Genomic DNA, 27,925 nt, shown 5'->3' with positions numbered 1-27,925 from the left:
CATTCTTCTGCATGTCGCTGTCCAGTTTCCCAGCACCACTTGCTGAAGAGACTGTCTTTATTCCACTGGATATTCTTTCCTGCTTTGTCAAAGATTAGTTCCCCATACATTTGTGGGTCCATTTCTGGGTTCTCTATTCTGTTTCTTTGGTCTGAGTGTCTGTTTTTGTGCCAGTATCATACTCTCTTGATGATTACAGCTTTGTAGTATAGCTTGAAGTCTGGGATTGTGATGCCTCCTGCTTTGGTTTTCTTTTTCAAGATTGCTTGGGCTATTCGGGGTCTTTTCTAGTTCCATACAAATTTTAGGATTATTTGTTCTAGCTCTGTGAAGAATTTTGGTGTTATTTTGATAGCAATTGCATTGAATATGTAGATTGCTTTGGGTAGTATCAACATTTTAATAATATTTGTTCTTCCTATCCAGGAGCATGGAATCTTTTTCCATTTCTTTGTGTCTTCTTCAATTTCTTTCATCAGCTTTCTATAGTTTTCAGTGTATAGATTTTTCACCTCTTTGGCTAGATTTATTCCTAGGTATTTTATGGGTTTTGGTGCAACTATAAATGGGATCGATTCCTTGATTTCTCTTTCTGTTGCTTCATTGTTGGTGTATAGGAATGCAACCAATTTCTGTGCATTGATTTTATATCCTGCAACGTTGCTGAATTCATGAATCAGTTCTAGCAGTTTTTTGGTAGAATCTTTTGGGTTTTACATATAGAGTATCATGTCATCTGCGAAGAGTGAAAGTTTGACCTCCTCCTGGCCGATTTGGATGCCTTTTATTTCTTTGTGTTGTCTGATTGCAGAGGCTAAGACTTCCAATACCATGTTGAATAACAGTGGCAAGAGTGGACATCCCTGTCTTGTTCCTGACCTTAGGGGGAAAGCTCTCAGTTTTTCCCCATTGAGGATGATATTAGTGTTGGGTCGTTCATATATGGCTTTTATGATCTCGAGGTATGCTCCTTCTATCCCTACTTTCTTGAGGGTTTTTATCAAGAAAGGATGCTGTATTTTGTCAAATGCTTTCTCTGCAGCTATTGAGAGGATCATATGGTTCTTGTCCTTTCTTTTATTGATGTGATGAATCACGTTAATTGTTTTGTGGATATTGAACCAGCCCTGCATCCCAGGTATAAATCCCACTTGGTCATGGTAAATAATTTTTTAATGTATTGTTGGATCTGGTTGGCTAATATCTTTTTGAGGATTTTTGCATCCATGTTCATCAGGGAAATTGGTCTATAGTTCTCCTTTTTAGTGGGGTCTCCGTCTGGTTTTGGAATCAAGGTAATGCTGGCCTTATAGCAAGAGTTTGGAATTTTTCCTTCCATTTCTATTTTTTAGAACAGTTTCAAGAGAATAGGTGTTAAGTCTTCCTTAAATGTTTGGTAGAATTCCCCTGGAAAGCCATCTGGCCCTGGACACTTGTTTTTGGCAGATTTTTTATTTCGAATTCGATTTCCTTACTGATTATGGGTCTGTTCAAATTTTCTCTTTCTTCCTGTTTCAGTTTTGGTAGTGTATCTGTTTCTAGGAATTTGTCCATTTCTTCCAGATTGCCCATTTTGTTGGCATATAATTGCTCATAATATTCTCTTATTATTGTTTTTATTTCTGTTGTGTTGGTTGTAATTTCTCCTCTTTCATTCTTGATTTTAATTATTTGGGTCCTTTCCTTTTTCTTTGATCAAACTGGCTAATTGTTTATCAATTTTGTTAATTCTTTCAAAGAACCAGCTTCTGGTTACATTGATCTGTTCTACTGGGTTTTTTTTTTGGTTTCGATAGCATTAATTTCTGCTCTAATCTTTATTATTTCCTGTCTTCTGCTGGTTTTGGGTTTTATTTGTTGTTCTTTTTCCAGCTCCTTAAGGCATAAGGTTAGGTTGTGTATCTGAGATCTTTCTTCCTTCTTTAGGAAGGCCTGGATTGGTATATACTTTCCTCTTATGACCACATTTGCTGCATCCCTGAGGATTTGGGTTGTGGTGCTATCATTTTCATTGACTTCCATATACTTTTTAATTTCTTCTTTAACTGCTTGGTTAGCCCATTCATTCTTTAGTAGGATGTTCTTCAGTCTCCAAGTATTTGTTACCTTTCCAAATTTTTTCTTGTTGATTTCGAATTTCAGGGCGTTGTGGTCAGAAAATATGCATGGTATGATCTCAATCTTTTTGTACTTGCTGAGGGCTGATTTGTGTCCCAGTATATGGTCTATTCTGGAGAACGTTCTATGTGCACTGTAGAAGAATGTATATTCTGCTGCTTTAGGATGAAATGTTCTGAATATATCTGTTAAGTCCATCTGGTCCAGTGTGTCATCCAAAGCCATTGTTTCCTTGTTGATTTTTTAATTAGATGATCTGTCCATTGCTGTGAGTGGGGTGTTGAAGTCTCCTACTATTATGGTATTACTCTTGATGAGTTTCTTATGTTTGTGGTTAATTGATATATGTATTTGGGTGCTCTCACATTTGGCACATAAATCTTTACAATTGTTAGGTCTTCTTGGTCTATAGACCCCTTGATTATGATATAATGCCCTTCTGCATCTCTTGATACCATCTTTATTTTAAAGTCTAGATTGTCTGATATAATGGCTACTCTGGCTTGCTTTTGTTGATCATTAGCATGGTAGATGGTTCTCCATCCCCTTACTTTCAATCTGTAGGTGTCTTTGGGTCTAAAGTGGGTCTTTTGTAAACAGCATATAGATGGGTCTTGTTTTCTTATCCATTGTGTTACCCTATGTCTTCTGATTGGAGCATTGAGTCCGATAACGTTTAGAGTGAGTACTGAAAGATATGAATTTATTGTCATTATGATGCTTGTAGAGATGGAGTTTCTGGTCCTTTCTAATCTTTTGTTGCTTTTGGTATATATATATATATGTGTATATATATATGTATATATATATATATACACATATATATATATATTTCCATCTTTTGTCCCCTCAGAGAGTCCTCCTTAATATTTCTTGCAGGGCTGGTTTAGTGGTCAGAAACTCCTTTAATTTTTGTTTGTCTGGGAAACTTTTTATCTCTCCTTCTATTTTGAATGACAGCCTGGCTGGATAAAGAATTCTTGGCTGCATATTTTACTGATTCAGCACACTGAATATATCCTGCCACTCCTTTCTGGCCTGCCAGTTTTCTATGGATAGGGCTGCTGCAAACATGATCTGTCTTCCCTTGTAGGTTAGGGACTTTTTTCCCCTTGCTGCTTTCCTGATTCTCTCCTTGCCTGAGTATTTTGTGAATTTGACTATGTTGATGGTCGGTTTTATTTTAATCGAATGGGAGTTCTCTGTGCTTCCTGGATTTTGATGTCTGTGTCTTTCCCCAGGTTAGGAAAGTTTTCTGCTATGATTTGCTCACATAACCCTTCTACCCCTATTTCTCTCTCTTCCTCTTCTGGGACCCCTATGATTCTGATATTGTTCCTTTTTAGTGAGTCACTGATTTCTGTAATTCTTAAATCGTGCTCTTTTGCCTTAATCTCCCTCTTTTTTCTCTGCTTCATTATTCTCTATAAATTTGTCCTCTCTATCGCTGATTCTCTGTTCTGCCTTGTCCATCCTTGGTGCTGCTGCATCCGTCCATGATTGCAGCTCAGTTATAGCATTTTTAATTTCATTCTGGCTATTTTTTACTTCTTTTATCTCTGCAGAAAGGGATTCTAATCTATTCTAATCTAATCTAGTCTATCGACTCCAGCTAGTATTATTATTATCGTGATTCTAAATTCTGGTTCAGACATCTTGCTTGTGTCTGTGTTGGTTAAATCCAACACAGTGAATTGTTGCAGTGCTCGTGGGTGTGCATGCGCATGCGCGGGAGGGGTGAAAAATGGTGCCACGCAGCCACACGGTCTGTTCTCCCGGATCAGCAGTCGTGCCCAATCCTCTGTCTTCAGCTCTTGTCCACTCCCCGCTTTTCCACTCTCCATGACTAGGCCCCAGGGAATACCTCTCTCCCAAGTTTTGTCTCAGATGCAGCTGTTTTCCCCAGCCCTTTACTTTCGAAGGACTGCGGCTTTGACCAGCTCTGCTCACCGAGTGATGGCTGAATGAGCAATGGCCGAATGTCGACTGCACCCAGGAATGCCTGCTGGATCCTGCTGTTTCCAGTGCCCTGAGACTGCAGCCAGGTGCCAGCCCGCCACCCCAAAAAATCGCGAGACAGTGTAGCCTCAGCTTTTCCGGGACGATGGAAAATCGCAACACACATCTGACACCAGGCTTCACCCTCAACAACCTTGCCCCAGCACCAGTGAATGTGGCTGCCTTCTGGGGTCTGCTGGGACCAGGTGACTTCAACAGTCTCTACCAAATGTCCTTCCAGCAGTGGAACCACTTTTCCCCATGTGGCCCAAGAACCTCCCGGACCCCACTCTGTTCCTGGGGATTCACCTTTCCCACCAGAGCACCACCAGGTATCAAGCTGCTGAGTTGCAGCCTTTGCACTCCCCTTGTTTACAGTCTTAGTGAAATTGAAACCCTCTCCTTTCTCCTTTCTCCCTTTTTAGTTTAGTGCCTGCGACTGTTTCCAATTTTCCACTTTCTCTCCAGCTGCTTTTGGGGAGGGGTGCTTTTCCCATATGCTCCCCCCTCCCCAGTCTCCATCCTCTCTCCTACCACTAGAGGGGTTCCCTACCTTTTGGGGCTTCTTGCTCCCCAAGTTCAGCTCTTCGTGTTGCGTACCTGCTGAATTCTGTGGTTCAGGTTGTGCAGATTGTTTTGTTAATCTTCCAATTGGTTTTCTAGGTGTGTAGGATGGTTTAGTGTTGGTCTGGTTGTATTTCATGGATGTGAGACACACAAAAAGCTTCCATGCTGTTCCGCCATCTTGGCTCCTCCCTAATGTTTTCTTTTTTTTAACGTTTGTTTATTTTTGAGAGAGAGAGAGAGAGAGAGAGAGAGAGAGAGTCAGTGGAGGAGGGGCAGAGAGCAAGGGAGACAGAATCCGAAGCAGGCTCCAAGCTCTGACCTGTCAGCACAGAGCCCAACACAGGGCTTGAACTCACAACTGTGAGATCATGACTTGAGCCAAAGTCAGACACTTAATAAGCCACCCAGGTAACCCTCTAATGTTTCTTTTAACAAAGTTTCTCTACTTCAAATTTGCTCTATTTGCTGTCCACAGAATGCAAATTGTGTTATTCTATCTCAACACATCTGAAGAAAGTGGTTTCCCCAACCCAAAATGCATATTATTCTTTCCCATCTACCCACTGTATCAATCATATCTTATATCTTTAGAGTCCTGGTCAAATCTTACACTTTCATACCTCAGCTGGAATGCTCCTTTCTTCATCAAATTTTCATAGAACTTACTATCTTGTTGTATATGTGACATTAACTGCACGATGCTGCCTACCAGTTTTAACATATCACATTTAAATATCTTCAGTTAGGTAGTAAACCTCTGGAGGGCAAGAAAAATAAGCATATAATAACTGGAGTCAGACATACCTGGGCTTACATTCAATTTCTGTTATTTAGGAGCTGTATGAACTTTGCCAAGTTATATCACCATTTCTGAACCCTACTTTCCTCATCTTTAAATAGGTTAAATTATAACTTCCATACAGAACTATTGTTACGATTGAATAAAATGATGTAAATAAAGCACTTAATGTCAGGCCAAAGTAGCTTTTTGGAAAATGTGAATTACTTCCTCTCACTTTTTCCTCTTTGACAAATTTAAATGCCTCTGCTGCCCTTTGGTTATTCAGGTTAATTATAAATTTCACTTGGCTTTGGTGAACATTCATGTATTTAGGTTAATCCCCACAGTTTACCCCAAATCCTACATTTAGTCAGATGTTCACACTTACTCAGCAAAGCAGTGAGCTGCAGATGATAGCCACCTGCTACTGATCAGAGATGCCCCACAGAAGTGCTGGCCTTTCCATTTCATGCTGGCTTGTCATGGCCATGCCCCCACCAGGGCATTCTTCCCATTCACAATTTGGTTGCCTGCCATGATACTGTTGGCTGGTCTTCCACAACCTGAAGAAAGGATGTATTTATATAACAGCAGCCATCTTTGATTATGCTTTATGAGAAATACATCTTAAAACAATACTTGAAACCCTTCAGTGATTGTCCAGAATCTCCTAAGCAATGCTACCTCTTTCCTGGAATGTACTGTGATCATGGTACCTGACTGTATCTTGGCTTGGGTGACTTTTACTTATCCTCTTTTTCACTCTCAATCATCCTCCAATGACTGTTATGTTATCTATTTGTTGTAAGTCTCATCTCTCCAAGTAGATTGCAAAATTCTTGAAGGTAGAGACTTTACTTCTGTATGCCTGCATCTTGCATAGCATATGCAGTGCTGTCTGTAAAGCCCCATGTGGATAATAGATACACCATAAATATCCATTAAGTGAAAGAATGCATATATGTATCTTGTGGGCAACATGATAGTCTAAAGAGAATTTATTTAGAAGATACAAAACTATTTTTACTCTATAATAAATGTATTTGGGATAGCCTAATTTTATATTTTCTTATTATCCTTCGTTGTCCTTTTTCCCTTCAATCTTTTTTATTTTAACTTACTCAGATATGATATTTTTCACTAATGATTCCATTCTTTGGAAACAGCTCTTATTTCATCCTTTTGGACAACTCTTACAAAAGTTAAAATTCACAGGCCAGTGTTTTTCAAAAAGCAATTCCAGATATATATCTGATATAGCCAGTAATTTTGAAAGAGTACTATAGATTTCCATATTACATATTTCAAGATACTTTTTAAGAAAGTGACAGGGAAATATTTGTGAATGAGTTAAGTTTGTCATAATTTCTGAACTTACAGTTGTTGGTAAGCATTTCAACATTAGCCTTGCTGAGTTCTGAAATCAAAACAAAACATAAAATTAATAAAATATCACCAAGAAATTATCTTCAATCCAAGGACATACGTGCTAACTTTTCTAGCCCAGTTACACCCAACATTTAACTATTCAGACTAATTCACATATTAGCCATCAGCCCCTCTACCTCCTACCTGTTATATTTTGACCATCTCTCCACATCTCTACTAGCTAGTAAAGGAAAGGGGAAAGGGAAATAAAAAAAAAAAAAACAAAGTTCTCAATTTTACGATAGTTGCAGTAAAATATTTAGTGAGATAACAAGCTGACATTCTCACTAAAAAAGGCACTGGGAATTAATTATCTTTGGATTTATTTCCTTATGATAATTCTCATATGAATTACTCCAAGTTATATAAAGAAAAATTTTCCAATTAAAATCATATTTCATTGGGCTTATCCTTTTCTTTAGAGTCATCTCATTACCATGACTGAATTATGAAATTTTGAGAATTTAACTTAAATTCAAGTATCTTTTCTATTGGGAAGAGACTTGAGAGACAGAGAGAAGGTGGGGAACTACAATAGGACCCACTAGCAAGTGTTCACTTTAAATCCCTAGGACACAGAGAGGCAACCTTCTTTCCCAATAGCTACCCACAGAGGAATTGTATTGTTCTTTTGAGAAGCTCTGCCTCAAACTCTGTTCTCATAAGTGGTCCAGTGATAACAGGTATTCTGAGGTAAAGGAGCTGTAACTGGCAGTTGTCAGCCTTGATAGCCTTAAAGGACACTAGGATCAACTGTTGGTCTGGAAGAACCACAAAACTGGGATCTGGAACCACACACTTATCACCTAACAGGCCTTTTAACAATCCAAATGAGAGTTTCAAGACCTTTTCAGGACACTCAAGATATTTACAGACTTCATTTTCTGAACTGGGGCAAAATCCTATCATTTTCTTTCCTTGTTTTCTAGGAAATTATTCCAGACAATTGGTTTTTCTTTGATAGTATCATTCCCATTCTTCCACAAGAGCAGTGAAAACTCCCTATCCCCAACTTCCTTCTTATTCTAGCAGTCTCCACAATGAATGATCAACTAAGCCCCAAATCTGTTTCCTGTAATGAGATCCTGACAAGAGTAGAGGGAAGGGAGGAATAATGCTTTGCTTAGAGTCCTTCATCCCATTTTTCAAACATAAACGTGAAACCTTCCAAGCTCACATGCATGCCCATACTTTAGTCCTCCTTTCTATCACTCTTCAAAGATTTTATGCCACTGTCATTTCCAACTCGTTCATAGGATTGCCAAAATGTGAGAAGTATATTTTTCCCCAAAGCAAATACCTGAAACTCCTTATTAATTTTTTTCTAATATTTTTTCAAACAGTCCAAAAACCTAAGTAATAGAAAATAATGGAAATAAGTGAAATACCTATGAGTCTAAAGGAAGTATGGACTGCATTCCAGGATGCCATGTTGTTTTTCAATATCTGATGTAAGATAGCTTCAATTTCAGTCTTCATGCTGTGCCTTTTTGCTGGAGGAAACTTGAATGTCAGTTGTAACTGTACCCTTGAACCTTTGGGATCAGGACAAGAAACAACAGAAATGTTCTAGTGTGTTGTTTCTTGATATTTCAAGATGTCTTGTTAACACATTGAATTTCCCACATTTAATCATCGTATTTCCTTTACATATATATTAAAGAAGAATACACAGATATTATCTCAGTATATATAAAGTGCAAGTGTCCCTAAAAATCTTCTAACTGGTTCAAAGGTATTATTCATGGAATAAGATATGAACTACAAACTAGAAATCAGAATAATTCAAACACACATGAGAAACTGAGTACTGGCCAGCAAATGATTGGTGTAAGATTTTATTAAAACAGTAAAAACCATGTTTTTGTACAGATATTTTCTAATTACTTTAGATAAAGAGATAAATGGAAACAAAAATGCAGTACCAGGAAACATTCAAAAGATAACTCCTAGCATATATTCAGGAGTCAGTACTAAGCTTCTCCCTATAGTTTCTCATACATCTCTACCCCAGCAGAACTGCACAATGAGAAAGCTCAGAAAGATAACTCTAAAACATAGAGAGAATCTTTATTATCTATATATTCATTACATCCTTTTTATTAATTATGAAAGGAGATTAATTCATTTTTGGAGACTTTCAAAACAAATCACATTTTTAAAAAAATATCCACAACTCTATTTTCAAATAATTATGATCAATAGAAAAGTCTTTGAAAGTTTTTGTTTGTCTATAGGTAAGTAGGTTAGTTGGTTGGTTTTTTGGCAAGCTGAATTTTTTGTTGTATTTTGGTACTTCAGAATTCCCCCCGAATGGATATTGGCAATTACCAAAATACAAGTACTGTCCCTCTTTATCACTCATCCCCAGTGTTCCATGATACTTCCTCCTTGCATCCTTCCTGTCTACCCCCATACTCAAACCACTTCAAAGACATATTCAGACAAGTATTATCTTAAATTATTCACTTTGCTCCACAGTCATTATAGTGATAGTAATTATTAAAGAGACCAAAAGAAAGTTATTATAGTAAAGATATAGCCAGATGGGAATGGATGGGAGAAGAGGAGGCTAGTATATGAATACCAAAACAATAAGACTGGACTCTGTTTTCCACAGGGTTACAATGATCTTTCACCATAGTAGTCAGTTAGGACTGGCTGCTATCAACAACCTTATAATTCCCCTTCAAGTATGGAGGTTACAGATTTGTACACAACAGTTCTTACTCTGAACAGAAATTTGTTAACTGCAATTATATTTTAATTTGTGGAGATTTCTTCCTTCCTTTCTTTTTCTTTCTTTTTCTTTCTTTCTTTCTTTCTTTCTTTCTTTCTTTCTTTCTTTCTTTCTTTCTTTCTTTCTTTCTTTCTTTCTTTCTTTCTTCTTCTTTCCTTTTATTGTTGTTATTTAAAACCACAGTTGATGTGACGTATCATCTACCTCCCTTTCCATAAGATCCTGACTGAATTTGTACTTACAGAAGTTTGATGACCTGAGAGTTGATATATTCTTTATATATACTAGAATTTTGAAAAACATCAGACATCCGTCAAGAGAAAAAAACAAAATAGCCATCATGTCTGTTTCAATCAAATTTATTTTTAAATTTATTTATTTAAAATATAAATATTTTATATAAATTATTTTATATTTTATTTTAATAATCATTATAATTTAATAATTTAATTTAATATTAAATATTAATATAATTAATATTAATTATTAATATTTTAATATTAATTAATAATTAATAATCTTATTGATTAATTAATATAATATTAATATTATAGTTTAATAATTTAATAATTATTATAAATTATTTTAATAATTTATTTAAAATTATTAAAAGGAATCTCTGATTCACCTTAGTCTCTATATTTTTGTCCAGATCTGTGCTGGCTTGTGAAGCTCCATTTTCACAACTATCATTGTGTGTAACTCCAGAAATATGAAAATCACCTTGGTAATAGAAAATATTTCCTGTGAAACAAAGAAATACTCAAAGAATTTAAAAATAACAGGTAGACTCAAATCCCTCCATACTTTTGTCTCAAAATTAACATTCGACCCAGATTTTTAAATTATCAGAGGGAGGGAGAAAGGAAGAGGAGGGAAATGAAGGGGAGTGAATATCCACCCATTCTAGAAATAGCAACTACCTAGTATTCATGAAGTGGTCCCCCTCCTTCCTTCATATGATAATAGACACCACTGCCCTGCCAAGCCAGGTATACCCTCAGCATCCACAGCAGAATGGCAATCCAGGCAGCCACTAACAATCCACTTTAGTGTGCACTAGAAATGAAACCTACTTTTTATGTGTCATCTAAATTCTTGATCTAGTGATTACCCAGTTAAACTTTCTAAACACTTCTGACACAGGAAACATTACAAACATTTCCCTTTTCTTTCTGGATGATCCCTTTTATAACTTTTCTTCTGCCCCATTTCCTATCTGCCTGCTTTCCACTCCTTTAAGTCATTCCTTGAATTCCTGCTGCCATCCTACTTGGCTCTAGCGTATATGGTGGAGCATCACAAGGTCTCACATTCCCCATTCCTTCCTGTCCCCAAATGTAAAATGTCTCACCTAATATACTAGGGCCACTGTAATGTTAAAATAGGACAAGCCTAGAGGTAGTTCTTCTACATTATGCATGTACTTTTAAAAATAGAAACTCATATGAAATGGTACTCTGTTTTGGTTAAGCAATCATCCATTCATATATTTTGAGAGCAATTGTACTTTTGATTCACCTTAAAAAGTACTATAGAGTCTCTAAGAAGTGCTAATAATAATAATAGGCTTTGAAACATATATGATCTCTGAGATGAAATAATGCATTATCCTGGGAATCAGAAATATCATTTCAATCCAAAATAAAAATTAGTTTCCTATATTCCAATGGTTTCCTATATTTTTCCTTAGAGCAACTGGTATATATGAAAAGCAAATGCTAGGTTCTAGCTAAGAAGCTACCTAAGGCCATTCTGAAAAAAAATAATGCATATGAAGTTAGAGAAACTAGTTTAAGCTCTGCCACCAATGGGCTGTGCTGTATTGGTATATCACTTCAGCTTTCTGGGATTTTTTTTCACTAATCACAAAGACTAAATTGCAATAAATAAACTCCAAGATCCTCTTTCATACCACTTCATGATTTTAATCTATGAAGTCTTTCATGAAATAGAAGACTGACCAACTAGAATCTGCTAATTTTGTGTTATATCCAGTATGCTGAACTTGGGTATTTACAGGTACGCAGATTAATTTGTCAAAAGTCACATATATCATGCCCATATTCAAAGAAACCATGATGTTTAGATACTTGAGTCTAGTTATATTACTGAAAATCAGATTGATTTGAGGTGCAATTTTTAAAAAAATTTTTTTAAGGTTTATTCATTTTTCAGAGGCAGAGAGACAGAGTGTGAATGGGGGAGGGGCAGAGAGAGAGGGAGACACAAAATCCAAAAGAGGCTCCAGGCTCTGAGTTGTCAGCACAGAGCCCGATGGGGTGCCCCAACCCATGGACAGCAAGATCATGACCTGAGTCAGCTCAGGTCTGACGGACGCTTAACCAACTGAGCCACCCAGGTGCCCCATTGAGGTGTAATTTTTAAGTTTATTTTCCCTTGGTTTTTATTTTTATTTTATTATTTGATTTGATTTGATTTGATTTGATTTGATTTGATTTTAAAAAGAGAGCGAGTAGAAGAGAAGGCGGGGTGGGGGGGAGAGACAGAGAGAGAGAGAATCTTAAACAGGCTCTATGTGCAGCACAGAGCCCAGTGTGACCCTGGGATCATGACCTGAGCCAAAATCAAGTGTTTGACACTCAACCAACTGAGCCACACAGGCGTCCCACCCTTGATTATCCTTATGAACTGAATTGTCCCCTTAAAATTTATATGTTGAAGCCCTAACCCCCAATGCGCCTATATTTACAGGTATGGCCTTTAACAAGGTTATTAAGGTTAAATCAGATCATGAATCAGGTCATAGGGTTAAGTCAGATTCTAGTAGCCTTATAAGAAGAGACACCAGAGACCCTTCTCTCTTTCTCCACAAACTACCCACCAACTCCATATGCCACAGAAAAAAAGGCATGTGAGGCAACATTGACCATGCTGGCACTCTGATCTTGGCCTCCAAACTGCAAGAAAATGAATATCTGTTGTTTAAGCCACTCAGTCTCTGGTATTCTGTTATGGCAGCCTGAGCTGAATAATACAATTATTTAGACAACTGGAATGGGAATCTACCCTGTACCTTACACTGTGGCCTATAAAATCATAGTCAGTTTTACAGGCATAGCAATAGTCAGTATTTATATTATAATCTGAGTCCATCCCAAAGTTTATAATAAAATCTTTTATTTTAAGATAGAAATAAATGTTATTACCTTTATAAAACATTGCCTTAGATGCATAGATTGCAACACTGTCTATCAAAATAACACTATCAGAATAACTACAGAGCTCCTAAAGGCACACATGGACAGGTCCTGCCTCAGTTCCACTGAATCATAAAACATAAGGGAAGGGCCCAAGGAATGGATACTTCTTTAGAAGAGCTCTATATGTGATTCTGAGACAAAGCCAGGGCCTAGCACTGCTAGATAAACAATCTGAAGGACTTTTTAATTGTTTATAAATGTCTGGGTAAGCTTTTGGAAATAGTTTAAATAGTAGTTAAATAAAATAGTTAAGAAAGGGCTGAACCAGAGTCGTTTCTAGAATAATGATCCTTGTGGAATATTAATTTCTGACGTAACTCAAGAAGTAGAAACTCAAAATAATGTCTTGAGAAACAATATATTCAACAGACAAGCAAATTTCATACCACTTGAATGAGAGATTAGGTCTCATCCAACTCAAGTTGTTCTTAGTATTAACAAAGACTGTATTGGTTCCTAAGCCAGAATCTGAGAGCAAACCCGTCTTTTAAGCTGACTCTAGGTGACCTTTACAACAGAGTTTGGGTACCCATTTTTACTTCACAAGGAGCCCAGTTCAATTAACTTCAGGTAATAAAAGTCCATCTAGCCTTATATTTGAAATATTAGGTGGTTCACCATACAGAGAAAGTCAAGGGCAAATTCTCATCCCACACATATCTTGCTTAAGCCAGGATGCCTACAGTTCTTTTGTCTCCTGTTCATGAATGCATTGTTTCTCCAGAAGAAGGGACTTATTAAAATGCAAATTATATTTTGGAAAGATAACTAATTAAGCTACTGGGCTTCTTCACTGGGCTTGATTTGGTAAACTCAGAGCACTTTCCTTTAGGAAATTATATAATGGATGTTATTCTTTAATGAGGAGAATCAAGCAGAGGGCAGAAGAACCCAGACTACAGAGAGTTCAAGGACAGAAATGGCACGCAAGAGACTGTAAGCATACATGACCCTTCTGAAGGACAAGTTTTGAAATTGGAGATCAAGATGGTTAGAGAAAACAAAGGAGAGGCCAGAATGAAGGAAAAACTAGAATTTTCACTGTATTAGGCAAAATGTATCCTACACTGGATACATATCCTATACTATACAGGGTAATATATTTCAGAGGAATAAAAAAGAAAAACTTATGATAAAGTAAAATAATACACTGAAATATTAAGGTTTCGGTTTATGCTCATCTATGACATTTAAAAGCCTATGATAACAAGTGTTTGACTTTTCTTAATCTTGGTTTTTTGCATGTGAAAAAAGAGATAGTAAAACCTACCCTCCTTCACTCAAAGGATTAGTATGAGGATCAAGCAGAATAATGGATATCAAATTTATTTGAAAACATTAAATAGCTACACAGACTTAAGGGTTTATTTTTCTGAAAGGTAAAAATAAGTTGGAAAGCCAAACTTTCTGAGTGTAGTATTAATTTTTTTTTAAATAAGATCAAATTTACATAAACATTCAGCCATTCAGCCACTTCTACTGTCTACTATTAGATGAGCCATTTGTGGATTATCCATTCTTATTTTGCAATTGTATCTTAACAACCAGAATTGAGCCAAGAAGAATAAGGATTTCCAAAATTTTAGGTATATTTACTAAAAGACATAACAGCTCAACTACTGACCTAATACATATGTTCCTTTATTGACAATGCATCTTGGCATCAAAATATTGAGCTTTTCAGTCTTGCCATACTCTCATAGTTGGTAATATGTCAGAGTGGCTCAAGGAGGCATTTGATTCAAAAAAATTTTTAACTGGTATTAAATAATAGAGAATGATTATGTTGGAACATAGTTAATAGATGAGAAAACTTCCATTAAGAAATTTAATATTTATATTATTTCTTATCAATTTCTAAAAGTAAAAGGAGATTTAGTAGTAAGGGTGAAAATGGAAAATAGTCAATACTGACGCACTGCCAGAAAATGAACAAGGAAACCAATAGTTACTCCCAAGACTGCTGTCACTCCAAGAAAGATAAGGATCACCATCCATACTGGCCAAGATCTTCTCTGGGAGAATATTCTATGCCTATGAAAAGAAGAAAATAGCTCAAACCATATGGGCTAGACAGTCTAAATTTGCCTGGCTCTCCTCACCTCATACAACACAATTTATAATTAGGCTCTTATGTTAGTATGAAACATAGAAACCTTAAACATCTCAGAGAAGATAGACTCTAATGTCCATTCCTTTAACAAATCATATTTGATTTGTTAGCTATGTTAGCTTCTAGGGATATAGCAGTGAGCAAGATACACATGGTTTTTGTCCTCAAAAAGAGAAAGTAATTTGCTCTTTTTATTGATCTAAAGCAAGTTACAAAACATTAAGTGTGGTCTGATTATATTCTTGTAAACTATAGTCACATCATGTACATTAATATATATAGACTTAAAAATAAATATATAATATAACCATTTATGAGTTTTAATTAAATGTGAAAGGAAAATCATGAGGTCAACTAGAGTTGTCCCATGTTATGAGATTATGGGTAGATTATTTTCTTTTTTTGTTTACTTTTTTCCTAACTATATTTTCTAATCTTTCTATAATAAACATGGATTCTTTGCATCATATAAATTAAGAGACAGGCAAATTTCATCACTAAAACCAATCAATTAGATGAAGAATAATCAGAAAATATGGTGACTTGGCATCACCCTAATAGAGTGATCAAGGTTACAATTAGGTTTTATGGCGACCCTTAGTCTAATCTATATAAAGTTTGACACTAGTTATTTCATATACTTTGAAAGACATGATGTCATGAAATTGCTGATTTGGAGGAAGTACTGTAACACATACACATAATAATCTGATTTCAAATGTCAAAATAGCCCCAGCTCTTTCCTCAATCTTTTGTGTTCATCATCCTAAACAAAACTTGCAAAACAGAGGAGTTTGTAATCAGGGGATATATGTGGCAGATTGGCAGATATTCCTTATGAATATGAGAATCTTTCTGTTTTGATTCCTCTAAGACCAATTTATTTTTCGGTAGAGAAGTTCCTTAAAAAAAAATTACCTTATGACACAACTGTGCAACTCCACCCAGTCTTATTTCCTCTCTGCCCTGTTCTCTACTCTTAATCCTGCCTCTTCTTGATACCCCTTTGATGATTTGTTAATGAGTGCTTCCCAAAACTGGGATTATTTGTCAAAGCTCTTCAAAGGAACTCCCTATTTCAGATGCACTGCATGCATGCCTTCATTCTGGAATCCTGCTGCTTAATCTCATCCTCAGAGCAAAAAGGCTATTCAGGTATTATGTTTCTTACACTAGATAAATCACACCTTAAAAGGAGTATGCAATTAAGGTAATTGATAATAATATTTACAACCTTATGAATATCTGATAATATGTCTCTTTTAATAACCAGAAAAGTTTACCGTGATATTGAGGTCTCAAATATGTTTTGGATTAGCCAGGTGGAGGTTAGTCTGGTAGCTTAGTCTTTCTGAGACATGCAAATTAGTTTGAGGGACTTAAACATTTATGTAGCCTGAGTGGTGACTCTAAAGTGGCTGAAATGGTTTCTATACAAAGAATCACTATGCTACAGCTTATAAAATATTTTTCTTTGAAAGCTTCTTTTAGAAGCTCTGGGAAGTGGTAGAGAATACATACTGTTGACTAGAGCACTGATGCTTTTCTCCCCCTCATTATGGATGTCTTCCTATCATAAACAATTAAGGAGATACTTTTATATCTAAAAGATCACAGTGGTGTGTGATGTATTCAACCTTTCCTCCAGAAAATGTGATACTTGGGCTTGAGGAATTGGTCCTTATTTTTGAATAATAGCTGAAATTATTAAAATGAAGTTCTAAATATTTTAAAAGTTCCATTCATGAAACAACTTACTTTCTCATTTACCAAATTAATCTTGGCCATTTTTTAAAAAAACTTTATTTATTTTTAGAGAGCGGGCAAGAGAGAGAGAGAGAGAAACAGGTGGGGGTGGTGGGGAGGAGCAGAGTGACAGCGAGAGAGAATCCCAAGCAGTTTCCACACTGTCAGCACAAAGCCCAAAGCAGGGCTGGAATTCACAAGCCTTGAGACCATGACCTGAGCCGAAATCAAGAGTTGGATTCTTAATCTCCTGAGCCACCTACATGTCCCTTGGCCATTTTTAAAGACAGAAACATGCCTTCCAGGATGAACTCATTGAACAAAGAGAATCGGTTAAAAATTAATCTACAATGAATTTAACCAACTGTATGTACATAATTAAACTATAACTGCCTCATTTTTGTATTGAATCTAATTCAAGTTAGGGCTCATCATTATTCTGGTATAATCAACTGTTCACCTTAATCAATTACAATAATAATGTCGATAAAAATAATGGTAACTACACGATTCACAATTTTAAAACATCAGTCTCACTATAATTTATCCCCACAGTCCATACCAGGAATCATTTCCTAGATAATATTCTAACTACATTCTGATATTGCATTAGCTGTTAAACCACAAAGCATAAACATAACTATAGTTTTCATTTATTAGAACTTCATTTACAAACCATTTGAATTAGATGCACCTGAATTCTGTTATACAGTGAACAGCGTGTTAAAAAGCAAGATTCCAGTGCGAAATTCCCCAAATTTTATAAAGATAAACCTCCCCCCCCCCAGAGAACTTTAAATCATTAGGGAAAGAGTTGTGAATAAGGAACAGGGAAATTAATGATCAAATGAGTTGAATGATCTCCACCTCTAACTTTCCCCTAAATTCTAGAAAAGCAGAGAGCCTACAGAAGGGAATTCATTTCAAAATCTATGAAGTTCTGAGCCCCTCTGTAGTCTGCCTGCTGCCAATTCAGGACCTAAGTTACAAAGTACATTATTCCAAAAATCCATGATGGAATTTATATTTTTAAATTATTTCCCAGAAAACATTTTCATATTAGAAGATACGATTTCAATTACATTACTAAAGAACAAAAATGGTAGGGTTCTTATAAAAAAAGTAAGCAAAATTTTGCTAAAACTGGATTCTTTTATTCCAACTTTGTAAAACTTTCCCAGAGACTTTGCAGAGCCTTTAAACCTCAAAAACAGTAGCATGTTTTTTTAGCAGTGTCTAGAAATAAAAATCTAACTTATAGAAAGCAACCAGTTTTTAAAAAGCTAGAAAATACTCTAGCAACTTGCTAGGGTTTGTAACTTACCTCCTAGATAAAATCCCATTTACCTGTACATAATATTCTGATTGTTGTGGTGGTGTCAGGGACAATGGTGGTGGTGATGATGATGGTGACAACGATGATAGTGATAATTAAAATGACCTCTTAGAGTAGCTTTTAAGGTGATCAATGTTTCACAGGCTTATGTGCTACATTCAGTGTTGATTGGTTTGTTTTTATGGGCTGTGTGAAATGTACAGAACAAATATGATGAAACTTGTCTGACTAGTACTAATGACTACCATTTTTCTATGGTTTCAAGAGAGGAGTCATCCAGGGAATCACAAACTTCCTTGACTTGACTATTTAGAAAAAAATAACAGCCTAGTCTTAGATTGGTCACCTAGAAGGTACAGCCAAGAAACAGGTTTGTGGTAAAGAGGGATAATCCTAAATCTGTGTTTGACCGATCCATTATACTGGCTTCTTCTTCCACAGTTTGACATGGCTATAACGAGGCAGAAGTTTCTGTCAAATGATTTTTCACAAGGTATCCATTTTAATATAACTAGTATTGCCATCATTCTGATGTAAATGAATTGTATTTATTATGGTTTACATTTAAATTTCCCTAATTGCCAGTGAGAATGATTCTCATTCTCATTCTGGGCTTCCTCTTCTGAGAATTCTATTCATATATCTAGCTTACTTTTTCTATTGGGTTATTTATCTTTTTTTTTTTTTCCTATGGATATGTGTGAGTTCTCTCTGTATACCGGATATTGCAATTCTGCATGTAAGGAGCTTGGAGGTTGCCATTCCATCCTGGCTGATTTATTGTAGCAAACGTGGCATTATATTTGCTAGTGATTTCCTTATAGCATACGTCATCTATGTTTTTCTAACATTACCTAATTTTAAAAATGTTCCTTTGTGTAATCAACCTTTAAGAAATAACATGGCGATTTTCCCGTAATGTTCCCACACACCCTTTGATTATTGATTAATTTCTTACATTATTCCATTATGCATCTGCGTTTATCTATAATTATCTATAGTCTATGAAGCATTTGCTTTGCTGTTCGCATGAAACACCTCAAGTGGAACAGTTACAGGGACATGACCTCCTAACCACTTGAAGCCAGAAGAACATTGTGTTTGCCTCAGTCCGAGGTGCCAGAAAGGGGCTGAAAAAGCCCTAGAAACCCATGCCTCATACATTCTCAGAGAGACAATGCACCTAGGAACCAATGAACCATTCTGTACCTTAACCGACTAGGTTCAGTCATCGTCTGGAATGCCTCCGGGGGCCAGGTGGGGCTATGGGTTGAAGTCACCTGTGCCCAGAGATACACTCCTTAGTTGCCGGAGTGAGGCTTTCAAATCCTTATGTCTCTCCTTTACAGGCCCTCTTTGCTGGCAAATGCATGAGGCTATCCTTCCTGTAAGTAGAGGAGTCTCCATAGGGGATGGCAAGGGCTAAACGTAAAGCCCTTGCGGAATCTTATTTTCTTTCCTAATGGTTCTTTTCCCAGGGGGCCTGTCAAGGGCAATTCCCCAACAGACAATACCCCAGGTTGTTTTAAGGCCGAATTACCTAAAAGCGGGAGTGCAAGAAGCTTCGGTGTCGGTGGGCTGCCTTGCAGTCACCAATCCGTCCACAGCCCGGGCTTTGCCACTCAGGCTGGGATAGCTCAACTTCCAGCATCTCCCCGTTTTTATTTTTTAATTTAATGGCATGAAGTTCCATTGCCAGCCCCTGGATACTACCCCTCAACAATCTGACGATGACTGGAAGCAGAAGAAGAAGAATTATCAATCCTCCAATCAAAGCCACTTTAATCATAGTGGTAAAAAAGCTTTTATGAGAGACATAAGAGGATAAATTTTGAAAAAAATGTGTTTGATATTTGTGAGGCAGAAAACTCAGCCTCAGCTTGACTAATCTCACGAATATCTTTATGTAAAGAATTTAAATCAAAATTTAAATCTGAGTGATTCCAGATACCTAGGATATGATTTTTAACTCTCTCCCAAGAATACAGAGATTCGTTAACTTTTAGGGGCATTACACAAATCCAATGAAAATCAATATGACATCTCAAGGCAAGGCGAACCTTAAAAGAGGTCTGTTCCTGACCAATCATGGGAACAGCTTCTTCTAAAGCATTAACCTTAGAGTCTAGTTTTCTATCTATAATTTCTTGTGTAGGTAAAGCCATGGATACATTTTTTGATAATTGATCAGTAAAAGTTGCTGTGTGAATTTCTTGAGATCAGGCTATATAGCAGAAAGCAAAAGGGAAGTTGCTAAAGTTATAAATGCTGTAATTCCAAGAATAAGAGGAGCTACAAAGCGACGACCACGAACAAGAAGTGCATTTACATCCTGCAAAGCTTGCAAACCATAACTATCAAACCATGTAGTATTTAGAGTGACAGGAACAATTAAATATGGGGGTCGCTGAACAATCATCAGTGTTTTTACATTTGTTAAAGGGGAAACACAATTTGTAAGATTACAGCGGATACAAGATACATGATATTTGTCAGCATACTCAGAGATATTTAAGGAATTATAATCTCCGGAAATTAAAAATGCATATGGAGACTGTAAGCAAGCCTGTACCTGATATCTGCTCTGATTTTCCGGCCTGTGCAGTGTTAACCAGTTTTGTGGCAGCAATCACACGCCATATTTCAGATTGAAAATATCCTGCCTTTTTTTGTAGAAATAGTCAAGATGCTTGGTACCCATCCATTAATATGCCATCTATTAATTGGCATGCGGCGAGGGATATATTCATTTTTCCAAGAGTATCTAACATTAGTTGATTCCAAGAAAAGCCTATAATCTACAGAAGAATCTGCACAACTTCTATCAATTACAGTTAAATATGTTCCAGGAATAACAATATGAATCTCCTTTTTATAAGCACAATATCTCCATTTTGGGAAGCCTATTTTAGGGTTAACAAAGGCCCATTCCTCATTAGTGTCATCCTTCTCTGGAGGAGATGCTGCACAAACAGGGAGGGCTTTTGGATAATCTTTAGGAGTAAACATTTTAGGAGAAGAGTCTCCAGGTAAAAGCAAAATTAGAGACCATAGGAGTCTTTTGTCTGCAACTGCATAATTAGGAGAATCTCTCAACACCCCCTTATAAGATGTTGGAGCACAGCCATTAATGGAGGGAGACTCATCCTTTATAGTATTGGGGATAACAAAGCAGATAGGAACAGAACTTGAAACTCCATAAAAGGAGAAGTTTTTAGTATTAACAGCCTGTCCCAATTGAATAGGAGACTGAGCTCCTCCCATCAAAGAAGGAATGTTAGTATAAAGTGGAATAACCTCATTCTCCCAAGTTACCCGTTGAAAAGAAGGAGGGTTAGGTAAATAAGCCCAATAAGAAGTACCCGGTTTGTCACATTTTGCCTGACAAGCTAAAATGGCAAGTATAGCAACAAAAAGAGTAAAAGGAGAAGGTTGAAGTCCTTGGTTGAGAACCAGTCTCTCAGCTTCATTCGTCAGTTTCTTTATTTGGCCCCATGCTGGTGGACTGCTGTCTTGAGTCGCTTGGGTCAGTCTGTGCCGTGGCATCGGGGTTGGTCTCAGCGGTTGCCAGTCATCTTGAAGGTGAAGTTCTCTCATGCGATATGTCAGTGGTCCTCCTCGGCTCTCCTCCGATAGACGTCTCTTGTGTTGAGTCGATGTGTGGAAAGATGGAGGAGGTGGTGGCGGGTTGAACATGTCTAATGAGTCTGTCCAGAATCCACAAAGGAGAATCTGAATCCTGTGGGAAAACACAAGCATATCCTCTCCCACAAGTTAGTAAAACATCAGGCCCTTTCCATGTTCCTGTAAGAAGATCCTTCCATTTTACCAATGGTTTAGGAGCATCAAGATCAGGGTTCCAGTGACTCTGCGTGGCAGAAATGCCCACAGTAGCCACATTAAAATTATTAATAACAAACATGGCATGGCTCAAAATATGATGAGGGGAGCTATACTTAAGCTCTCCTTCTTGCAGTTTGGTAGTTTGATGTTTTAAAGTCTGATGGGCTCTTTCTACAATAGCTTGTCCCTGAGGATTATAAGGAATTCCTGTAGTATGTTTAATGTTGAAGGTGTTGGAGAATTGCTTAAAAGCTTTTGAAGTATAGGTAGGTGCATTATCAGTTTTTAAATGAAGTGGCATACCTAAATAAGAAAAACAATAGAACAGGTGCTGAATGACATCTTTGTGGGCTTCTCCAATTCTGGCTGAGGCTAGAGTTACATGGGAGTAAGTATCTGTAGTAACATGTACATAGGAAAGTTTCCCAAAGCTGGAAATGTGAGTTACATCCATCTGCCATGAATCATTAGTTCGTAGGCCTCAGGGATTAACTCCCATAGATTGTGCACTGACATGCATAGGACAAGTAGGACAATCTCTTACTATCTGTCTAGCAGCTTCTCTGGTAATCTGAAATTGATATCATAAGGCAGCAGCATTTTGATGATGAATTTTATGAGCTCTCTGAGCATCCTCTATTGCTGTTCCCAGAACAAACTTCATGTATTTATCAGCCAATGCATTTCCCTCATGTAAGGGCCCTGTCAAATTACTGTGAGCCCTGATGTGACCTATGTAAAAAGGATCTCTTCTTTCATGAATAAAATTTTGTAATTCCAATAAGTATCTAGGAATAGTAGTTTTATTAATAGCTATTGTAGCAGTTTCTATATGGGGAAAGAGCTTAACCACATATTGAGAATCTGTGTAAAGATTAAAACTTTGTTCAGTTAGTGTGGAAAAAACAAACAGGATTGCCATTATTTCTGCCTTTTGAGCTGAAGTTTCCTGAGTCTCTTGTATATGCGGGTGATAGTCAATAATAGCCACAGCTTTTCCATTGGATGAACCATCAGTAAATACCAGAGATGCATTAGGAATAGGAGATGATTTACATTTCTCTGGAAATATAACAGGATGTTCACGAAGGAATTGTAATATAGGATTTTTTGGCAAATGAAACAGTATTTCGCCTCTAAAATCACTCAGAGCTATTTGCCAATTTTCACTGGATTCTATTAAATCTTGTAATTGGTTTTTGTTATAAGGAATAATATTATGAACATCCCTACCAAAGATCTCCATGCTTCTTCTTCTGTCCTTAGTTATTAAGCTGGCAGTCAAATCAATGTATGCTGTTAATATTTTCTTTCCAGTAGCTGGCATATGTAACCATTCAAGTGACCCCTCCTGCCATAGGCAGCCTGTTGGAGTATATATTGTGGCCAGAATTATTAGAGACCAAGGTAAATTATAGTTGATTAACCTTAAAATCTACTTATTAATGGCTTATTCTACCATATTCAAGGCTTCGGAGGCCTCAGGAGTTAAAGTTCTTTTAGATAAAGGATTAGAGTCTCCCTGTAATAAATCAAATAATGGTTTTAAATCGGCAGTGGGAATCTTAAAAAATGGCCTAATCCAATTAATATCTCCTAATTATTTTTGGAAATCATTTAAAGTTTGTAAATTGTCCTTTCTAAGTTGCAAAGATTGAGGTGAAACTGTATGTGTGTTTAATATCCGTCCCAAGTATGTATGGATTTTTTCTGGTGCCACCTTTAACCCATGAGACGACAGGGTGGAGGTGGTTTTGATTAACACTTCTTGTAAAAGTGTCTGGTCCAGATGAGCGATTAATATGTCATCCATATAAAGGACCAAATAAAGGTCAGGATAAAGGTCTCTTATTTCTGTTAAAGCTTGATCAACATATTTTTGACATAAGGTAGGACTCTTTTTCATACCCTGTGGCAACACCCTCCATTGATATCTTTGATAACGTTGCTTAAGATTATCTGATGGCAGACTGAAAGCAAAGTGCTTGCTTAAAGGAATGGTGGACTTAAAGGACTTAAGGACTTAAAGGAATGGTGAAGAAAACAATCCTGCAGATCAATAACAATTATGTTATGAGTGGAAGGTACTGCCACAGGAGAAGGGTTGCCTGGTTGAAGAGAACCCATATCCTCCATAGTAGCATTTACTGCCCTTAAGTCTTGTAATAATCTCCATTTCCTGATTTTTTTTTTAATGACAAAAATAGGTGTTTTCCATGGACTATTGGAGGGTTCTATATGCCCTGCTTCTAACTGTTGCTGTATTAACTCTTTTGCTGCCTGTAACTTTTCTAAGGGTAGAGACCATTGTTCCACCCAAACTGGATTGTCATTTATCCAATTAATGGGATCAGCAGCTCTTTCAGCAATGGCCTCCATTAAAAATTTTGATATCCAAGTCCCTGTCTTTTAACATTAGATATTGTCTGTATAGGTTCTTTAATGTCCTGATTGTGTTTTCCCAGTCCTTTATCTGGATCAAAATGCATCTGTAGCATCTGTGCAGGCACCTTGTCATCTGGACTATATAGCAGCATCCCCATGTGGGATAATATGTCCCGTCCCCATAGCGTTATAGGGATAGTGGGAATTCCACAAGGACAAAAAACTCCAGATTGACCCTCCTCGTTAGCCCATGGCAAAATTTGTGTGCTTTTAGCAATAGAAGGAGCTCTTCCTACACCTATAAGTCCTACAGGAGCAGCTTTAGTGGGCCACTCAGAAGGCCAATCCTTTCCTGCAATACAAGACACATCTGCGCCTGTATCGAGCAAACCTGTAATTTTTTCTCCTTGAATTAATAATTCCTTAAGAGGTCGCCAAGCTGTGACCTCTTGGATCCAAAAAACCAAATCACTAGACCCAAATCACTTTGAACCTCCATCTTGTTGAGAGGCTACTTTTCCTGTCTCATGGTAAGGCAATAATAATAATTGTGCTATTCTTTGTCCTTTCTCTATTTGAACTGTTCTTGTTGGAGGAGAAACGAGTACCTGGAGTTCTCCAGTGTAATCTGAATCAATCACTCCTGGAATAATTGACAGCCCTTGTAAGGCCATAGAGCTTTGACCCAAAATGATTCCCACTATGCCTTTGGGCAAAGGTCCTTTTACCCCGGTGAGTATAGGGGTAACAGCCACATCTGGTGTTAATATTGTTGAGGTGGAGGAACGTAGGTCCAATCCTGCGCTCCCTGGAGTGACTTTGAAGAGTTCTAAGATGGGACAAAAGGAATGAACGGGTTCAGGGAAAATGCCCCACTTATTGTCTGGGCCTGGGGCAGGCCCCTCTGCCCGTTTCCAGAATTCTCTTGATTAAAATCTAACTCTTGTTAGGGTTCAGAGGAGTGCCATCCTTATGAAACATGGACCTACAATATTTGGCCCAGTGAAATCCCTTCTGGCAGCGAAGGCAAAGTGCCTGAGGAAGGCGAGTATTTACATTTTGTCCGGACACTTGAGAAACAAATCTATTCTGGGGACATTGCCGACTAAAATGCCCTGGTTGCTTACATGTAAAGCAATTTACATTAAGACCCTTTAAAGGTTGTTTACCATTTTTATTAGACAATCCTTGCATGAATTGAGAATAAGTTTCTCCTTTCAGGGCTGAAGGAATAGCTACTCCCTATATAAAAGCAGGACTGACATCTGCACATTGTTTGACATAATTGGTTAAAGAGCCAGTTTTTCGTATAGACCCCAGCAAAGACTGACAAGTAGTATTGGAATTTTCAAATGCAAGCTGCTTTACCAAAATGTTGGCTGCTTCCTCATCTGTTATAACTCTTTTTACTGCCACCATTAGGTGAGAGACAAAATCCTCAAAAGGCTCCTCTGCCCTTTGTTTAACATTCCCTAATGCTGTTGCTTTTTCAGTGGTGACTGGCAAGGCCTTCCAAGCATTGACTGCACAGGAATTTACTTATGCAAGAATATCCTTGTCTAAATACATCTGACACCAGGCAGTATTATACTCTCCTCTTCCTAGCAACAAGTCATAGGGACATCCTTGGACTTCCTTTTCATAGAAACCTGCCTCTTAGCCAATTCCTCATATTCTGCCCTCCATAACAAGTAATTACCTCCAGACAAACAGGCCTTGGCCACTTGCACCCAATCATAAGGTGCCATCCATCGGTTAGACAGTGTATCCAAAAGAGTTAATGTATAAGGAGCAAGAGGACCATAGTCCTGACATGCAGCCTTTAATTCCTTGAGTATTTTATATGGCAGAGGTTCCCAAGAGATCTCCTCATCAAATTAGCCTCCATACATGACAGGAAAACATTGAGCAAATTCAATATCCCCTGCCTGTTCTGCCTGTCTTAGTGCAGCCAAAAAGCCTGAAGTTCTATGGACCTTCTGTTGTGCCAAGGTCATTGGAAGAGGGGGACGAGGTGGCAAACGTCTAAACAATTTATCACAATGTAAAGGACTAGGGGGAGCCCGAAAAGGTGTAGGAGGCTCTTTATTATTTAGTGGAGCTGCACAAACCCCTATAGGGCTTCCCTCATCATGATATTTGGCTGCAGCATCCTCCAAATCTTGTTCCTCCTCAGGTGTAAGCTTATCATCATCAGGCAGGGCCGAAGCCAGCATTGCCTGAGACTTAGCAGGAGAAAGCAAAAGAGTACCTTCCCCTAAAGAAAAATTCTCCCATTGGGGGAGTTTTTCAACCTCTTGCCGAGGTTCTAAACATCTTTAATTAAGTTCCAAAGAGCAAAGGCATCTACAGTTACCTTTTCTGGTCCATGGAGAGTATAATACTCCCTAAGCTGATCTCCTACTCTATTCCATGTCTGTAAGTTTACTGTATCTTCTTCAGGAAACCATGGACAGCATTCCTGAATAAAATGTAAAAATTTAACCAACTGGCTATTAGTAACTTTAATTTTTCTTTTTCCAAGCATATGCAGTAATACTTCAATAGTCTTCTTTCTTTAGACTTAATATGGCCCATAACTTCTCAAATTTTTGTTCTGACTATTCACCCTTCACTTACCTGTCTACGTCTGCAGGGGTCTGCAGCACACCAGGTGGAGTCCTAGCCCTCCCGAATGCTCCTATCTGATTACCTTTGGGTCCTGTTTGGGGGCCACTTGCTGGAGATGAGCTCCAGCAACCAGGGGTTCCCAAAGGAAGAACAGCGTCGGTGAAAATAAAACAAAACTAAAATTAAAAAAACTAAAAATAAAAAACTAAAATAAAAACCTAAAACTAAAATAAAAATGGACACAGACAACAGCAGTGTGTTGAACTGGCTGATTTATTGTAGCAAACGTGGCATTATATTTGCTAGTGATTTCCTTGTAGCATACGTCATCTACGTTTTTCTAACATTACCTAATTTTAAAAACGTTCCTATGTGTAATCAACCTTTAAGAAATAACATGGCGATTTTCCCGTAATGTTCCCACACACCCTTTGATTATTGATTAATTTCTTACATTATTCCATTATGCATCTGCGTTTATCTATAATTATCTATAGTCTATGAAGCATTTGCTTTGCTGTTCGCATGAAACACCTCAAGTGGAACAGTTACAGGGACATGACCTCCTAACCACTTGAAGCTAGAAGAACAATGTGTTTGCCTCAGTCCGAGGTGCCAGAAAGGGGCTGAAAAAGCCCTAGAAACCCATGCCTCATACATTCTCAGAGAGACAATGCACCTAGGAACCAATGAACCATTCTGTACCTTAACTGACTAGGTTCAGTCATCGTCTGGAATGCCTCCGGGGGACCAGGTGGGGCTATGGGTCTAAGTCACCTGTGCCCAGAGATACACTCCTTAGTTGCCGGAGTGAGGCTTTCAAATCCATATGTCTCTCCTTTATAGGCCCTCTTTGCTGGCAAATACATGAGGCTATCCTTCCTGTAAGTAGAGGAGTCTCCATAGGGGATGGCAAGGGCTAAACATAAGGCTACACAATTTCTTGCGGAACCTTATTTTCTTTCCTAATGCTTCTTTTCCCAGGGGGCCTGCTGAGGGCCATTCCCCGACAGACAATACCCCAGGTAGTTTTAAG

The 27,925-nt window shown here is 37.5% G+C and overlaps 2 protein-coding genes across 7 annotated transcripts in view; both read right to left on the bottom strand.

Annotated features, from left to right (window-relative positions):
- Window positions 1–20,216, bottom strand: part of LOC131508063 (transmembrane protease serine 11B-like) — a 24,174-nt gene extending 3,958 nt beyond the window's left edge. Inside the window, 7 exon segments of the mRNA XM_058723332.1 lie at window positions 5,853–6,027; window positions 6,843–6,881; window positions 8,281–8,461; window positions 9,871–9,943; window positions 10,262–10,376; window positions 14,772–14,890; window positions 20,038–20,216. Coding sequence (XP_058579315.1) covers window positions 5,853–6,027; window positions 6,843–6,881; window positions 8,281–8,461; window positions 9,871–9,943; window positions 10,262–10,376; window positions 14,772–14,890; window positions 20,038–20,216 — 881 coding nt within the window.
- LOC131507511 (uncharacterized) lies at window positions 19,817–27,925 on the bottom strand. 6 transcript variants are annotated; one of them, XM_058722388.1, is made up of 3 exons: window positions 26,972–27,925; window positions 26,636–26,740; window positions 19,817–21,790 (listed from the first exon to the last, which is right to left on the bottom strand). In XM_058722388.1, the coding sequence occupies exons 2-3, from the start codon at window positions 26,647–26,649 to the stop codon at window positions 20,695–20,697; spliced, it is 1,110 nt and encodes a 369-aa protein (XP_058578371.1). In that variant the 5' UTR covers window positions 26,650–26,740; window positions 26,972–27,925; the 3' UTR covers window positions 19,817–20,694. The 6 variants fall into 6 exon arrangements, with proteins under 6 accessions (XP_058578371.1, XP_058578374.1, XP_058578376.1 ...); XM_058722391.1 differs by having other exon boundaries at window positions 19,817–21,758; XM_058722393.1 differs by lacking the exon at window positions 26,636–26,740 and having other exon boundaries at window positions 19,817–21,758; window positions 26,899–27,925.

The sequence above is a fragment of the Neofelis nebulosa genome, chromosome 3, assembly GCF_028018385.1.
Source record: "Neofelis nebulosa isolate mNeoNeb1 chromosome 3, mNeoNeb1.pri, whole genome shotgun sequence".
In the NCBI taxonomy this organism is placed as follows: domain Eukaryota; kingdom Metazoa; phylum Chordata; class Mammalia; order Carnivora; family Felidae; genus Neofelis; species Neofelis nebulosa.
This window is presented reverse-complemented; position numbering and strand designations above follow the sequence as displayed.